Genomic DNA, 17,802 nt, shown 5'->3' on the forward strand with positions numbered 1-17,802 from the left:
CAAAAACATTAGTAGTTAACATGTATGTTCCTATCGGATCAGGGTGTGGGGGTTTGGAAACAAGCTAAGGTAATTTTGCTTTTTTTCGATTCATAGCTTCTAGAGAATGGAGAATGTTGAAACATTCGGGTGCACTATGTGTGCATTGTAGAGTTTATAACATGTAAATGTTTGCTTGCAGAGATTTTTGGATTGGTATAAATTTTTAAGAACTCTAATTAAAGAACAAATACCAACAAGTTGACAATGTTGTACCGCTACACTACTACAAAATTGAACATAAAAATATAACTTTTCACTATAGTTCTTAATAAAAGTGTAGTGTATAGTTGAAAAAAATTGGGGTGACAAAACTGTAAATAAATACATAAGAATACACTATACTTTTGTTTAAAAAGTGTAGTGATTTCTAAACAAAATGTGCCTACTTTCCGTGGCACGTACCTAAAGAACGTGCTGCGTCACGGAAAGTAAGTTCTTAAAATTAGAAAAAAAAAGAAAAAAACTATAAATCTTTTCGCGACACCGGGAAGGTGTCGTGGAAAGTCAATGTCAAATAAACGAGGAGAGAGGTGAAAAAACCTTAGCTTCTCCTCACCATCTTTTAAACATATCTAAAAAAGTCATCAACCACCGCCAACCCATCTTCTCTCCTCCGACATCGCCAACCGCTACCCACATCAACCCATTGTCGATCGATGAAGCCGCCACTTCCGACGCCGACGCCGACGCCAAACACCACTGCCACCCCACCACCGATTCCTCCACTACCCTTGTCCATTTTTAATGGTAAATATTTTTATTTATTCTATATTTAATTTATTTTAATTTTTTGTTGATTTATTTCGAATATTAGTGTTATTGTGCTATATTTGATTTTTAAAAAAATTATTTTGAATTTCATTTTCATTGTGCTATATTTGATTTTTTTTAAAAAAAAATTATTTCTAATTTTTGTTCATTTATTTCAAATTTTATTGTTGTTGTACTATATTTATTTTGAATTTTTAAAAAAAAATGTGAAAATAAATTATTTGTTTGTCAAACAATTTAAAATAGTATTACTTAGCTTCTACCTATATGAAATAAATAGTATTAATTAGCAAAATGACTATTAAATTAAAATTTTATTTTAAGTTGAATTTAGTTAGTGTGAATAGAGATAGAGTTATTTAAATGTAAAATTCTACATTAAAAAGGTGAAATTACACTCAATATTGATTTAATCATAGAATATGTTATATTACATATATTGTGATATAAACAAGTATATCTTCATTGCATACATTTTGAAATTTATTTTTAAGATTTATTTTTCATATTTATAATTGTATAATATATTTTGTGCATGAATTTCCAGATTGGTACAAATTTGTAGGGACTTTAAAGAACAAGTATCAGCAAGTTGGGAGCGTTGTACCGCCATCACTAACATTTGCACTGGGGAGAAAGCTAAAAGTGGCAATGGAAAGAAATAATTCATATCATATGTATAGCTATATGATGACTTGTAACTTACTAAGTTACCTTGTATAACATAGCTAGAATGATTTATGTCTGAGAATATACTCAATCTCAGGCACATTCACATTTTTTCTCTTGAAATGATGAGATTTAATTTGGAGTCATCCATGTGTGCACTATGTGTGCATCGTAGAGTTTATATCATGTAAATATTTGTGTGCAGGAATTTCTGGATTGATATAAATTTGTAGGGATACAAATTAAAAGAACAAGTATTAGCAAGTTGTCAATACTGTACCGCCACCTCTAGAATAGGAGAAAGCCCAAAGTGGCAATGGAAGCCAATAATTCATAGCATAAGCCATGATGACTTGTAACTTAACTAACTTACTAAGTTATCTCAAACAGCATAGGATGATTTCTATCCAAGAATATGCTCGATCTCGTGTACATGTATATTTTATCACTTAATATAACGAGATTTGGAATCATTCGTGCGTGCATTGTGTGTGCATTGTAGAGTTTATATCATGCAAATGTTTGTGTGCAGGGATTTCTAGATACGTAAAAAATAAACATTTTTTTATGGCTGGACTGAAAATTCATTTTTAAGGTATGCATTTATTGACATTTTCTAGTTAGGTAAAAAATAAAAATAATGAAGTCGATAATGTAAACGTATAATTTTATATTGAGATCAGAGCACTGAAACTACTGAATCTAATGTAGTTAACAGGTGTGGTGTGCTAGTGTGTATGTGTGTGTTTCATGGCTTCTAGAGAATGGAAAATGCATAAACATTCGTGTGCACTTTGTGTGCAGCATTGTATAGATTTATAACAGCTCATTACAAAAGTCTTCGACAAAAAAAAAAAAAAAAAAATAAAAAAAAAAACAAAGATCATCTCATCAATTCTTAAACCTTTTCAAGTTTGGGAAGAAAGTTAGGTAAAAAATAAACATTTTCCTTTATGGCTGAACTTAAAATTCGTTGTTAAGGTATGCATTTATTAACATTTTCAAGTTAGGTAAGGTTGGGAGATGGTTTCGATCACCCTGTAGAGCATAGGATGATTTCTGTCTGAGAATATGCTCGATCTCAGGTATATGCACATTTTTTGAATGGCATGACAAGCTAAAAAGATTTGGAATGATTCGTGTGCATTGTGTGTGCATTGTATAGTTTATAACATGTAAATGTTTGTGTGCATGAATTTCCGAATTAGTATATATTTGTAGGGACTTTAAAGAACAAGTATCAGCAAGTTGGTAACGCTATACCGCTACCCCTAGCATTTGAGAGTGTCTGTGTTGATTGTTTCCCTTTCATGCATGATTTATGTTTATCTGATTTTGTTCTCTTGCTAGATTCTAGTTTTAATCTGTAATGGATCGGATGTGTTGAAATATTCTTTTATCTTTTGTTTATACCGAATTTGTTGTAGTTAACGGGTGTGGTGTGTGTTTATGTTCGTTTTTGTTTTATGACTTCTAGAGAATGGAGAATGCTGGAACATTCATGTGCATTATGTGTGCACTGTAGAGTTTAATTATAACATGTAAATGTTTGCGTGCAGGGATTTTCGGATTGGTATAAATTTTTAGGGACTCTAAAGAACAAGTACCAGCAAGTTGGCAATGTTGTACCCCCACCTCTAGCATTTGCATTGGGGAGAAAGCCCAAAATGGCAATGGAAGCCAATAATTCGTAGCATAAGCCATGATGACTTGTAACTTAGTTTACTAAGTAAGTTACCCCGTATAATATAGTTAAATAGGTCCTTAAACTTTACTTAAAATGTTAATTAGGTACCTAAATTTTTTAAAATTACAATTAAATCCATTAACATTTTATTTTGGAGCAATAAAGTCCAAAAACATATTAATAACATGTGTGATAACAAGTCACTTAGAATTCAACATCATTTCTTACCAAAAATCGACCGCCGGCAACGAACCGGTTGTCGGCAGTCAATTTTTTGGTCGAAAATTGCTTGTTGCCGGCGGTCGATTTTTTTGGTCAAAAATTGTATTCTAGACATCTTTCCATGATCATATTTAATAATTAATTTTTTCGCCAAGAAAAAAAAAGACAAAATTACGTCACATCAAGTAACTCAAGTGATCGATCAGACAACTTTTAGTAAAAGTCGTTAGTATTGAGCACCTGAAAATTGTCATTAATCACTTGTGGTGAATACCTCTCAGCCCCAAGAATTATTACCACAATTTATTAGTATCACTCCATAAATAGGTAGAGAAGTATATATATATATATATATATGTCAAATAGCCGTGTAATCTAGAAGTTACGCAGTGACTCTCCCAAATATGTGTTTATCTAGTAGTACGAAATAACTCTTCCAAATAGGACATTATGTGTTTGAGTCTTTTTTTGTGTTTTGAAGAAAATAGTTATAAACAGATACTGTACTTTATTTAAAGGGTAAATAATATTAAAAAAAAAAATAGAGAACGAAGTATATATGCAGTGCAGGTGAGTAACGAGTGACGTACAATATCACAGCAGCATTCGTCACTAACCTCCACTTTCCTCATCAGCCTCGGCCATATACATCTTCACCACAACTGAAAATGGAGCTTTCATTATCATCTTCTTCACCAAAACCCCAAAATGCCATCCACTTACTCCTCTTCAAACACTACCCAACAAGCTCAAAATTAGTACAGGAAAGCATGCATGAGCATAAGAATCGCATTATCTTCTGTCAAAAATGCAGGTAATTATAATAAATTTTCATTATCCATTCAATTCGCGTTTAAAACATGTATGTATGTTTACGTCTTAGGTGCATAAAGACAAGATCTTTCCTGAATTGGAAACACTACATATGCATTTACTTAGTTACCTGTTTCTTTGATGAGCAGATCAATACATAATAATTCCTCCAAAACTTCACTGTCGTCAATGTTAGAAGCACCAAAATCTTATGCGTTGTTGAGGTGGAGGAGGAGGAGGAGAGGTAATATAATATAATGCCTTCACTTCTGCCCTTCTGTTATCTTGTTTATATGCTGAATTTTTCTTTTTGGTTGTTGTATATATGTTGATAGTTTTTAGGCCAATTTATAAATTGTAATTTCTAATTTCGAGTTAATTTCTGATATTTGGACCAAATTTATATTCGGATATATCAGAATGGATAACCTATTAGGTTCGCTAAAAGTCCATGGCTTGGTGGGTGAAATAAGTGGAAATGGTAATGAATATAGTCGTAGTGGTGGATAGGTAAGTAAATTTTGGTGAGGTAGTACAAGTAGTTGGGGTTGGTAGCTAGGCAAATAATGGTGGGTGAAAGGAAGCGGGGGTTATAATGGAGGTAGTGATAGTGGCGATGATGTGGGAAGGAAGGTAGGTATACATCATTACAGGGTGATGGCCTGGTAAGATAGGTAGGTAGGTGATGGTGATGATAGGGAAGTAATGGACTAATGGTGGATGGGTAGGTAGGAAGGTCAAGGAAGGGGTAAATAGATAGGCCGGTGAAGTGGAAGTTCGTATGTATTATGTATGTAACACTGATGGTGATCACATATAAAGTTATGTATTTTTTGTATTTGAACAATTTAGAAAATGTGAAAAAATGCTTTCTAAAATCATTTGTTAAGTTGGAAAAATGGAGAATTTCTCTAATTTTCTTTTTTCCGTCTTCTAGTTCCGGGAATAGTTTATGAAAAGAAAACTATATATGTTTTCTATTTTTCCAAAATATTGGAGAATTCTCCTGTTACTTAAGAGGCTTGTAATTTTTTGTTTCTCTGCCTGTGCTGTTTGTATAAGTGTATAGTTGAGAACTTTGATGTGTACTTCATTTACTAAACAGGCTTGTAACTTTTATTATGTTGAAAATGAGTCTAAATTCAGGGATTCAAAGCTACAAATTGTTCTTCACAATAAATGTTTTTTTTTTTTTTTTGGTGTTATAGAAATACATAAATAACTCCAGAACTATACATCATTTACCTGTTCTATATATAGGACAAGGGAGTTGAAGCATAGTGAAATTTATGAAGAGTTAGTTTCTTCTGATGCATAATACCTCTTCGTGATTTCAACTTTATTCATTTAAGTACGAGTGTATGATGACTAATAAACCTTGAGAATCCTGTCTGAATGGCCAGATGTTGCATATTATTTAATTCAACAGCTAAGTTCCCTTAGGAAAATTCATCATTTATCATTCATAAGCTCCTCCTACAACACAGATATTTTGCCTTGTTTTCATAGGTTGCATCTCTTGGATGTCGGGATTTCCTTCAATTTCATACACTGATCCCCTTGTAACTTCCGTTCCCGTGCAAAAACACGCTATGCTAATCTAATTTATCTTAATTCTTGTCTTCTTCCAGTAATGTATGCTGAAAACATGACATCTCCAGTAACTCTCTGAACTACTCTAAATTAAATACTCTTTTTCTGCAACTGGTAACAGGAAAATGCAAAGAGAATCGAGTATTGGATATTGTCGTGCTAATAAGTCAGATACTTATGTTGAAATCACCTATAAAAGAAGGCAAAAGCGAACAAGGTTGGAGAGCTGCGAATATACCTCAGGTTCTTGTAAAATACCGAGGCAAGCTACTGTCAGCTCTGAGCTGGACTTATATGAGTCCGAGATAGTCGGGACTGGAAGACCTCAGGTAGTCCAGACTGAACCAGATGCAGTGGCATTGACAAGAAGAGGCCGAAATGACTTTCCAGTAAATAGAAGACTGACAGAGTTCTCCTTCTATGACGAAGATGAAAAACTGCAGCTTGTTGAGGTCATAGAGACGAAGAAGATGTACATTTCTGGTGCCATTTTGCCTTTGGAAGGAGCTTATGGTAAAGGCAGAGAAAAGGGAGTGCGGTGCAACAGATTTGGACCAATTCTAGAATGGTCAATATCTGGATTCGATGAAGGGTCGCCAGTTCTTTGGATTTCCACTGGCATTGCACACTATGAATGTCTCGAACCTTCCAATTCCTATAAAATTCTGTATGATCTTTTCTTCCAGAAGTCTCGTGCATGTATTGAGACTTATAGAAGATTATCAAGGTCCTATGGAGGCACCCCGGAAGTTAGTCTTAACGATTTAGTAGCTGCAGTTGCTTCAACAATGGTCGAAACTAGTCTATCACACACTGCGTCGATCCAAGACTTAATTATTTCTTGGGGAAGGTTCATCTACGAACAATTAATTGGCTTAGAGAAGTCAGAGTCCACCGAAGATCCAAATTTTAGTGAACTTCCTGTTCTAATTTCCCTAAGAGATGCTAGCAAGAAAACCTCATTTGTGAAAAGCAGAGAGAAAACTAAATGTTTGCAGGGCGGTGAATATACTGCTGCTTCTGGTAAAGCAACAAAAATATCAGACAGCTCCATTCTCACTTCAGCAGAAATAGGAAAGCAAGCAGCTAGATTTGCCGGTCTAAAGAACAAATCTGGTTTGTTGTCAAAACCTCAAGTAGTTGAGAAGGAATCAGATGCAATAAGACTGACAAAAATTGGTCGGTCAGATTCTCCACCTAATAGAAGATTGACAGACTTCACTTTTTACGATGAAGATGGCATAATTCAGCTTGTTGATATGCTGGAAGTGAAGAATATGTATGTTTCTGGTCTCATTTTGCCCTTGGAAGAATCTTATGATGAATTAAAGGACAAGGGGGTCAAATGTGAAGGATTCGGGCCAATTCTAGAGTGGTCAATATCTGGATTCAATGATGGCTTACCAATTGTATGGATTTCGACTGATGTTGCTCACTATGAATGTCTTCGCCCTTCCATCGCTTACAAGCATTTGTGTGGCATGTTCTTTGACAAGGCTCGTGCATGTGTAGAAACTTATAGAATTTTATCAAACACTTGTGGAGGCAACCCCGATCTGAGTCTTCGTGAGCTACTAAATGCAGTATTTCACTCAATGAGTAAGAGTGAGAATATACCTCAAGGGATATCCATCAAGAATTTAATAATTTCATGGGGTGGGTTTATTTATGAACAACTGCAAGGTTTAGAGAAGTCGAATTCTGATGAGGATCCAACATTTGGCGAACTTCCCGTGCTGGTTGCCCTTAGGGATGCTAGTACAAAAATGTCAGATATAAAAACTCGAAATAAGAAAAGGCAAATCATCAGTAGCCAATATGTCATTGCATTTGCAGAAATAGGAAAACAAGCCGCTTTGTTTGCTGGTTTAAAGTACAAATCAGATCGGTTGCTAGATAGTTCCAGAATAGGTGAATCTACAAGACATCGACTAGTGGAGAGGGAATCAGATGCAATAAGATTCACGAAAACTGGCCGGAAGGACTCTCCACCAAATCGACAATTGACAGACTTCATCTTTTATGATAAAGATGGCACGTTGCAGCTTGTTGATATGCTAGAACTAAAGGATATGTATGCTTCTGGTTTCATTTTTCCTTTGGAAGAAGCTGTTCGAAAAGAAAAGGGCAGTGGGGTAAAATGTGAAGGCTTTGGCCCGATTTTATCATGGTCAATATCTGGATTTGATCAAGGCTCACCAATCATATGGGTTTCCACCGATGTTGCTCACTATGAATGTATTCGTCCTGCTGCCACTTATAAAAATCTATACAATCTATTTCTCGAGAAGGCCCGTGCATGCATTATGACTTACAGGCTTTTATCAAAATCTTACGGAGGCAATCCTGATCTGAGTCTCAGCGGGCTACTTAATGCAGTTGTTCACTCGATGCGTAAGAGTAAGAATATACCTAAGGGGACATGCATAAAGAATTTAATCATTTTATGGGGTAGGTTTATTCATGACCAGTTAACGGGTTTGGAGAAATCAGAGTCTGAAGAGGATCCAATCTTTGGTGAACTTCCTGCACTTATAGCCCTTAGAAATGCTAGCATGAGAACTAGAACTAAGGAAACGGGGTTGGAGAGCAGCAAAAACTTGACTGTTTACGGGAAGGTAGAAGAACCTTCAGCTCCATTTGCTAGTTTAAATTATAGATCAGATAACTCGAGGATAATTGAATATAGAAAACTTCAAGTAGTTGAGGAGGAATTGGATGCATTGACGTTGACAAAAACTGACCCTAATGATTCTCCGCCAAATAGAAGATTGATAGACTTCTCTTTCTATGATGCAGATGACATATTGCAGCCTGTTGAAATGCTAGATGTGAATGCTGTGTATGTTACCGGTATCATTTTGCCATTGGAAGAAGCTTCCGATAAAGTGGAAGCGAAAGGAGCTAAATGTGAAGAATTTGGGCCAATTTTAGAATGGTCAATTTCTGGATTTGATGAAGGGTCACCAGTCATATGGATCTCTACTGATGTTGCTCACTATGAGTGTCTTACGCCTGCGCCTGCCTATAAAAGATTGTACAGTTTATTGTTTGAAAAGGCGCGTGCTTGTGTTGAAGCTTACAGAAGACTGTCAAAATCTTGTGGAGGCAACGACAATCTCACTCTTAATGAATTGATTGCTGCACTTGTTCGGTCAATGAGCAAGAGCGGGGGCCTACCCACCGGGACATCCATCAAGGAGTTAATTGCTTCATGGGGTTGGTTCATATATGAACAATTGGCTGGTTTGGAGAACCCGGATTCCAAAGAAGAACCAATCTTTGGGGACCTTCCGGTGCTCATCGCCCTTAGGGATGCCAGCTTAAGAATTTTGGATTCGAAAGCTGGAGCAGAGGAAAAAAATAGTCATTCCAATAAGTGTGCGCCTGAAGATGATATCAAAATGAGGAGAGATCAATTGCTCCAAGAAAAAAAGAATTGGCTGGCATCCTTCAAACCAAATAAGAGGTTGCATCCAGCAATATCCCCTAACAACTACCATGTAAAGATCAGTGAAGACAAGATTGCAGATGATTACCCAGTTCCTGCTTACTATAAAACCGAGGTGCAAGAGAGAGATGAGTATACTATCTTCGACGAAGATAGTTGTATTTTTTATCCCGACCAGCTTCCTCATAGCAGCCTTCATAACTGGTCTGTCTATAATTCAGAGGGAAGGATGATTTCTTTGGAGCTTCTCCCTATGAAATCATGTCCCGGTATCAATATAACAGTTTATGGGTCTGGTACAATGACAGCTGATGATGGAAGCGGGTTCTATCTTCAAGATGATAATGGTCCATCAAGTTCTAAAGAGCTAAGCATCGATGCCACACCAGTCTTTCTGAGTGCCATAAAGGAGTGGAGGATTGAATTTAAATCTGTCATGTTCTATATTTCAATTCGAACTGATATGTCCTGGTAAGATAATTGAGTTCTTTGGAAAGCGTTTCATTATGGAATCAGAGTAGTGATTCTTGTCTGAGTAATCTTTTTCTCTGTATACATCATCAGGTACAGGTTGGGGAATCCATCAGAGCAGTATACTCCATGGTTGAAACCTGTGTTGAGAACCGCAAGACTAGCTATTGCCATTATTACATTATTGAAGCTGCAAAGCCGAGCATGCTGCCTTTCCTTTCTGGATGTCATCAAGAAAGTCTCGCAATTTGATAAAAGTCATCCCGGCCACATTTCCTCGGATCTAGCAGCAGTTCGCAGGTATATACTTGTTCATGGCCAGATTATCTTGCAACTGTTTTCAGAGTATCCTGATATTACAATCAGCAAATGTGCTTTCGTGTGCACTCTCCGCTCCAAGATGGAAGAGCAGCACCAAAGCAAGTGGTCAGTAAATAAGAGTGTGATCCCGAAACAAGAACCAGGCATGATGAACTCTAGAGCTTTCAAGCTTGCTACCGTCTCAAAAAGGAAAGCTATGCCTGCAACCACCACCGAGTTGATAAGAAGGATCTGGCGGCAGTATTGCTCAAATCACATGCATTGGGAGTCAACGGAGGAAAATGTTCTTAACTCCAATGAAGACGAGGCAGAAGAAAATGAAAGAAAGGATCTCAAGTACAGAAGAGAAGATGAAATTTTAAAATTACAGAAATGTGATCATCCACACTGGAAAACAAGGTCTGCTAAAAAGGAAATCAGATGGGATGGAGAATCAGTTCAAAGAACATCTGGAGGTGAGGCACTCTTTACACAGGCTCTTGCCAATGGACATGTGGTTTGTGTAGGCCACACTGTGGTGGTGAGAACATCAGATTCAATGAAACATTCGTGTATATGTTTCATAGAGTACATGTTCCAATCATCAGATAACAGGAAATTGGTTCATGGAAGACTGCTGCTTAGAGGTTGTCAAACTGTTCTCGGAGATACTGCTAGTGAGAGGGAGCTCTTCTTGACAAATGACTGTAGAGAATTTGAGCTTCGTGATGTCATAGAAACCATGGTTGTGGAAATCGGGCAAAGACCTTGGCATTATCAACACCGCAAGGCAAATGCAGATAATGACAAATTGGAAAAACAAAGAGCTTGGAAGAGAAAGATAAAGGGGTTACCCATGGAATACTTCTGCAGAAGTTTATACTGGCCGGAAAGAGGTGCTTTCTTTTGCCTACCAACTACAGTAATGGGCCTTGGGAATGGGGATTGTAATTCATGTAAAATGAAACAAGCCTCTAACGTGAGGGTCTTCAAGCTCTGTACATCCACAACAAGCTTCATATATCGGGGAATTCACTACAGTATTTGCGACTTTCTCTATTTAAGCCCTTTGTATCTTGCAGCAAATGAGAAACAGAAAACAACTTTCAAGAACAGCAGGAATGTCGGTCTTAAATCATATATAGTCTGCCAACTACTTGGGGTTGAAAGTGACGACTCCATTGAACGAGCTGACCCTGAATGTGTGATGATCAAAGTTAGGAGGTTTTTCAAACCTGAAGATATTTCAAAGGAGAAGGCTTTCTTTTCTGATGTTCAAGAGGTAATATATTTTTAATGTGTATGGCGAGAACCTATGGGTTTAATCTACATGCTGATTCTTTTCCTTTTTTTATTTTATTCATTAGCCATTTTTAACTCCTTCATTTTCTATTCAAGATAAAGATTGCTTTCGAATAATTGAGAGCTTAAGTGCTTTTATCAGTTTTATGCCCATTCTAATCGCAATGTGTTTCCTCCCTTCTTTAGCCATTAAATTCTTTCATTTCTTGACCCAAATTCTTTCATTTCTGTTCAAGAACAAATTCTTTTAGGAATGATAAAATCTCTGATATGTGGGTTCTCATTAATGAATCTTCAGGTTTACTACAGTGAACAGATAATTAAGGTACCTGTCGCTGCTGTAGAAGGAAAATGTAATGTTAAAAAGAAGAAAGATTTTCAATTTACAGATTGCCATAATAGCCTTTATGTTTTTGAGCATGTCTTCTTCTGTCAACATCTGTACGACACTGAAAATGGGACTCTGAAGCAGGTTATTACTTATATTTCTATATGTTCAGAATATATCTTATACGGAATTTTTTTTATCTACATTCCTAAACCATTTATTTATCTTGCCAAAAACTACATCAAGTGAATCTTAGTGCTTCAATGACAAAGTTGCTTATGTGCATTATATCCTGTTCGGTGGCAGTTACCTAGTAATGTTGAGCTAGGCTTCCTCTCAAAAGAGCACATAGTCCAGAATGATTCAATCAAAAATGAAAAAGTAAAGAGTATACAAGGAGAAAATAAATCCGAGTGTACTGAGAAAGCAGTGGATGAAGCTGCTAAAAATCCTCTAGCCACTCTCGACATATTTGCTGGTTGTGGTGGCCTGTCTACAGGTTTAAAAGAGTCGGGTAATAGTTTATTGCTCTAAGCTTTTAACTTATTTGATGTTTTCAACGTTATTTAAGTATATTACTGACTTATTCATTGCACCTTATTTGAAGGTATATCGGTGAGTAAATGGGCAATTGACTATGAAGAAGCTGAGACTGAAGCTTTTAAGTTGAATCACTCGGAGGCAGTGACAATCACTAGTAACTGCAACGCGATTCTTAGGTTGATGTTTGGTCACACGTACTTGTTCCCATCTATATTTTTCGAGTTCTTCTTTGATTGGCAGAGATAGCTTCTTTCTTCGTCTTTTCATTTAGTTAATCATTTAATGGTAGGGCAATCATGATAGCCTGTGGAGATGGAGATGAATGCATTTCAAGTTCAGATGCAGCCGAGTTGGCTTCAAAGCTTGACGAGAAGGTAATAAACAGTTTGCCACGACCTGGGGAAGTGGATTTCATTGTCGGTGGCCCCCCTTGTCAGGTTTGCACTGTTAAAATTGTTCCATATGTTGTCTATAAAATAACAGTTATGAACTTATGATTCTACTTTGTTCATTATTTATCTCTAAGCTTTTCTTTATGTGCAGGGATTTTCTGGACTAAACAGGTTCCAAGAAAGCTATTGGAGTAGGACGCAATGTGAAATGATCTTATCGTATTTATCTTATGTGGATTACTTCAGGCCTAAGTACGTCCTCCTCGAAAATGTCAGGAACTTTGTTCGTTTTGACAAAGGGAAAATGTTTCATCTAACTCTAGCTTCGCTGCTCGAAATGGGTTACCAGGTACATCAATATAGTTCCATGCCAAAAAATAACTGCGAAAAGTTCAATAACATGTGTATAGAATAAGGAGTGAATGGAGCTTCCTTTCTCATAATTTGTGGCAGATTTTAGTTGAAACTTGAAAGTTTGACAGTTTCTATACATATGTGGTGAAATGTATTTAAGTTTGTAACATGGAGGTCTAATTTGGATGTTTTATTCTTTGCCTCCTTGCTGTTCTTCTATTTCCATCGTCCTTTCCCTTTTTGTTTGGAGTCGAAGGTGAGGTTTGGAGTATTGGAAGGCGGGGCGTATGGTATAGCTCAGACACGCAAACGTGCATTCATATGGGCAGCTTGTCCAGAAGCCACGCTTCCTGAATGGCCCGAGCCAATGCATGTCTTTTCAGGTCCTGAACTCAGGATTCAATTAGATTCGGTTGGCAATGCTCATTATACTGCTGTTCGTAGCACTGCAGGTGGTGCCCCTTTCCGTGCTATCACTGTCAGAGATACAATAGCAGATCTCCCAGCAGTCAGAAGCGGGGCATCAGCAACAACCATGGAGGTACAATACGCTTTTCAACATTATGTTCTTTTTCTGTCGTATGTATATCTTGCAGTCCTCAATCGGTTTGTAACTTAGTATGAAGGCAAGCCTCTTTCCTGGTTCCAAAAGAGGGTCCGAGGAGACATGGTACACTTGATAGACCACATTTCAAAGGAAATGAATCAGCTGAATCTCACCAGATGTCAGAAGATCCCCAAATGTCCGGGCGCTGATTGGCGTGATCTCCCATGCGTGAGGGTAATCTTCTATGCTTATATACTCCGTACTATGTAATGTCCAGGCGCTGATTGGCACTGTTTGCCCAGGTCCAATCGTTAATTGTCTGTTGCTTTCGTGTTTTAGCTCAACCGGTTTCTCTTGCAGGTTCAATTGTCAAATGGAAAGGAGGCTAATTTGGTACCCCGGTTCCTGAAAAACACAGCCAAGACACACAATGAATGGAAGGGCCTATTTGGAAGGTTGGACTGGGAAGGAAATTTCCCAACAGCCATTACAGACCCTACTCCGGGTGGTAAGGTTGGCATGTGTTTTCACCCTGAACAAGACAGGATAATTTCTGTCCGAGAATGTGCTCGATCCCAGGTACCATGTTTTCCCCCTTTTCTTTACCTGCCAAAGAACACACACGCACACATTCTTTCAACATATAAAATGGTTTTGTAGTTGATCTGCTATCTCTAAGAATGTTATTCATGATTCATAATTTATGGATGTTGATCTGAAACTTTTCTGAATGGACAAGAGGATATTTACTGGAAAACATGCATATTCAACTGAGCATTTATAACTCATTAATTCATGGAAATCAGATCTGAAGTACCTTGTATCTGCAGGGATTTCCAGATAGCTACAAATTTTCCGGCAGCATTCTACATAAACACCGGCAGGTTGGCAATGCTGTCCCTCCACCGCTGGCTTTTGCACTGGGAAGGAAACTCAGGGAAGCAATTGAACATAATTTGTACCATAATCAATCCACATGTAATCTTCCATAAACCAAAAGCAACATCAAATTGTTAATAAACATGTTGTCGTTTCATTTTCTGTAGACCAAATAGCCAGAGGCAAATAGTAAATTTCATGAGCTTATGAGATCCTACAATAAATCCAATGTGAGATAATACATCATGTATCCTCTTAATTTTCAACATTTCCTCTTCATTGCCTAGTAATATCATCACCTTCAGGTGCTTCGACTGGCTTATACAAGATTAAAGTAATTCAGAAAAATCCTAAACTGCTAGATTAGACAAATCTGGTTAAAATGGCATCTGCACAAACTAATGCTATCATGTTGCTTTGGTGGTGCATGTTTCACACCGTAAGAGATAAACCATTGTCAGCCACCGTAAGATTAAGTATCATTGTAGCTGCTTTTGGAGCCCTGTAAACATATTTAAGGTAGAAAAAGAAAAAGTTAGCTACTTAGAAATCTTGGTGAGCAGCATGATTATAAACATGGTATAAGCTTTAAAGTTCAAATGGCATAACTAGAAAAAATGTTATTAAGCAAGAAAACAACATAAGCGTGGGTTCTAAATGTCCCACCCATCCATTACATAGTTATGGGGGGAGAGAGAGAGAGAGAGAATTAAGTACCAAGACTCTGGTGCCTGGTAGAGTGAAGCTGAACTGCCAAAGCATGATTGAAGCATCTCAGTGTTAATAACACCAGGGCTAAGAGCAACAACTGCAATTCCAGTCGGTATCTCCTTAGCTACTGATTTTGTCAGACCCTCTATAGCCCACTTGGAAGCACAATATGGTGCTACCTGTCGAGACAAGTTCCACATTTTGCTCAAAATCAATTCTGCAAAACTGATTATGGTGCAGGACAGAACCACACTGTTGGATCTTAAGTTTGGTATCATTCAAACCACATGAAATTTATTTCTCAAGATCTCAATAGAGGGAAAAACAGAATATTATCATGCATATTACAATTCAAGATGCCAAATAAGTCCCAATCCCTTTAGCAATCTATATTAAAATATAGGAACATACAAATTGGGAAAATAAAGTAAAAGTTTAACCTGTGCAGCTGCTGATCTTCCCCATCCTGAAGACAAATTAACAATAATTCCTTGCTTCTTGTCAATCATAAGTGGAATGAAGTGGCGCAGCACATTTGCTACTCCTTTCACATTTGTATCCATAACATTATCAAAGTCCTCCGCTGGTACCTCCCAGAGCCTGTTGTTCCTATTAATGGTCCCTGCATTGTTAACTACCCAAGAAGCTCATACTTTCTATATCAAGAATCAGTTGTTACAATGAAATTGAACAAAATGTAAACGCCTTATCCATTGGAGGACAAACCAATTTATACAGACAAACACCTGCCTACATCAAGTAACAAAGCAACACATAAGCACCCATCAGAATCTTCACCCTGTATTCGTTGCCACCAACTCACCAAGCATACAGATCTTTCTGTACTACTTAAGTACCACATGCAAACAACTTCGAAGCCAATATCTGTTTGGTGAAGTAGGCAAACTTAAACACTAGTAGTCTAGTAGTAGAGACATATATTATGTAACAGGTTTGCTAGCAGAGGCCAAAGGGAGATGAAAACTGATTGTTCATAAGAATCAAGAGCACTATGATATATCCCAAACTTTTACACACATAGTCAACTTTTGGTTGGGGACCCAAATATTTATACTGACCCAAAGAGGTGAAATAGAGTCCATACCTACAATATCAGGAATGCTCTTCTTTTCCATAACAGCATGTGCCAATTCTTCAACACTGCTATTTGACCTCTACAAAGCAACGGTAAAACAATAACCATCAATATACAATCATCTACCAATTCATAAGAGAGCAAACATAATCTCTCTCTCTCTCTTCCTTCATATCATGAAGTCTAGCAAACATAATCTCTCTCTCTCTTCCTTCAAATCATGGAGTCTAGCAAACATAATCTCTCTCTCTCTTCCTTCATATCATGGAGTCTGTTGCGAGAAATATATGCATTGAACTGTCAAGAACAGTAGAACACACCTAAAAGCCAATTATGTTTACAAAATCGATATTGAGCTAGATTTTTTTTCCCAATAAAATCACAATAGTCAGTTAGCTACTTGCTCATAAAGATATGAGCAATAACCTACCTAGAAACATCCATTATCCACAAATAAGCCTTAATAGCTTTAATACAGTCGATCATTGAATCCATCCTCAACAGGCGGAAGAGCTCCCCAAATAGGGTCCGCAGCTTGATTCCGGATTACTCGAAGCTCAACATGGCTACCGGACACGGGGGTCATGATATCAAAAAGAACAAAATAAATAAAAAATGAAATCATCCTCAGTTCCTCATTATGAAAATCCATCATCACATGAATATTTTTAAAAATTCATTCTCTGAGGTTTTCATTATTTGAGGAGAACTGAAACGCAAATGAAGGTTCACATAATCCATTTTGTAGATCAACGAAATTTAAATGGAACACCGCATCAACAAATTGTGTTCTAGAGGAAGAGAGGGAGAGCTATAATAAGTGTACCACATCAACTTTCATGATGAGATGTTTGATTTGGGAAGAAGATGTGGAACTGGAGGCGGATGCGAGCTCGGCATGAAGAGAATTGAGCTTATCCTGGGAACGAGAGCAGCCGATTATGGTGTGACCTCTCTTCGCCAATTCTAGGGCTAGGGCTTTGCCCAGCCCCCTGCTCACGCCGGTTATCAGCACCGTTTTGGGAGCTCCGGCCGCCGACATTGACAATTCTTCTAAATTTACCGTCGTCGGCGTTGAAGGTGTTGTCATCTTCAGTCTCAATCGTGAACTACAGTTATGACAGGCCACAATTCCAAGCCCATAGTTTTCACGGCTCACGTTTCCCCATACTCGTGGGCCTTGTCTTTGGCCCAACGCAATAACCCAGTATTATGTATCTTCATCTTATTTATAGGTAATATAATAAATAATATGTGTTTGAATCGTGATGAACCTAATTTGTCTCAATAATCCTAGCCCATTGGGTTTCGGCCCAATATGCCCTCCGACTACTCTTCCTTCTAAAATTTTTCCCACAACCAACCGAAAAGAGCATTCTATTAACGGTCTGCAAATTCCGACGTCAATTTTTCCAACATCTGAGACAAAACCCTAGCAGCTCACCTCGACTATTACGGAAAGCTCTGCAACCTTTTTAAGAGGTTCGTTTCTCCATTCTCGTATCTGTGTGTGTTTCTCTGTGTTTAGTATGCTACTACGTTCCATGTTCCTAATGTATTTATGCGGAAGCTCAGCTGGAAGAAGAAACTGTGTTTTTTTTTGGGGTGGGGTGGGGGGGGGGGGGGGGTGG

General features: G+C 37.5%; 3 protein-coding genes across 5 annotated transcripts in view; 2 read left to right on the forward strand and 1 right to left on the reverse strand.

The window, feature by feature from the left end:
• The first annotated feature begins 4,019 nt into the window (after positions 1-4,019).
• Positions 4,020-14,672, forward strand: LOC116029365 (DNA (cytosine-5)-methyltransferase 1B-like). Of its 2 annotated transcripts, none has more exons than XM_031271340.1 (13): positions 4,020-4,205; positions 4,354-4,448; positions 5,919-9,719; positions 9,813-11,301; positions 11,620-11,793; positions 11,956-12,163; positions 12,257-12,386; positions 12,482-12,629; positions 12,736-12,933; positions 13,195-13,479; positions 13,558-13,719; positions 13,846-14,064; positions 14,316-14,672. In XM_031271340.1, exons 3-13 carry the CDS (start codon positions 5,923-5,925, stop codon positions 14,475-14,477), a joined length of 6,972 nt encoding a protein of 2,323 aa, XP_031127200.1. In that variant the 5' UTR covers positions 4,020-4,205; positions 4,354-4,448; positions 5,919-5,922; the 3' UTR covers positions 14,478-14,672. The 2 variants fall into 2 exon arrangements, with proteins under 2 accessions (XP_031127200.1, XP_031127201.1); XM_031271341.1 differs by having other exon boundaries at positions 12,257-12,368.
• LOC116029366 (NADPH-dependent pterin aldehyde reductase) lies at positions 12,990-17,284 on the reverse strand. 2 transcript variants are annotated; one of them, XM_031271343.1, is made up of 7 exons: positions 16,998-17,284; positions 16,181-16,250; positions 15,516-15,709; positions 15,082-15,254; positions 14,303-14,866; positions 13,981-14,091; positions 12,990-13,890 (listed from the first exon to the last, which is right to left on the reverse strand). In XM_031271343.1, the coding sequence occupies exons 1-5, from the start codon at positions 17,259-17,261 to the stop codon at positions 14,797-14,799; spliced, it is 771 nt and encodes a 256-aa protein (XP_031127203.1). In that variant the 5' UTR covers positions 17,262-17,284; the 3' UTR covers positions 12,990-13,890; positions 13,981-14,091; positions 14,303-14,796. The 2 variants fall into 2 exon arrangements, with proteins under 2 accessions (XP_031127203.1, XP_031127202.1); XM_031271342.1 differs by having other exon boundaries at positions 12,990-14,091.
• Positions 17,285-17,525: 241 nt separating this feature from the next.
• The window catches only part of LOC116029263 (DExH-box ATP-dependent RNA helicase DExH9), a 7,461-nt gene continuing 7,184 nt past the window's right edge, over positions 17,526-17,802 (forward strand). Inside the window, exon 1 of the mRNA XM_031271181.1 lies at positions 17,526-17,653. The gene's annotated coding sequence lies outside the window, so the exon portion shown is untranslated. The remainder of the gene's footprint in view (positions 17,654-17,802) is intronic.

This window comes from Ipomoea triloba, chromosome 9, assembly GCF_003576645.1.
Source record: "Ipomoea triloba cultivar NCNSP0323 chromosome 9, ASM357664v1".
Classification (NCBI taxonomy): domain Eukaryota; kingdom Viridiplantae; phylum Streptophyta; class Magnoliopsida; order Solanales; family Convolvulaceae; genus Ipomoea; species Ipomoea triloba.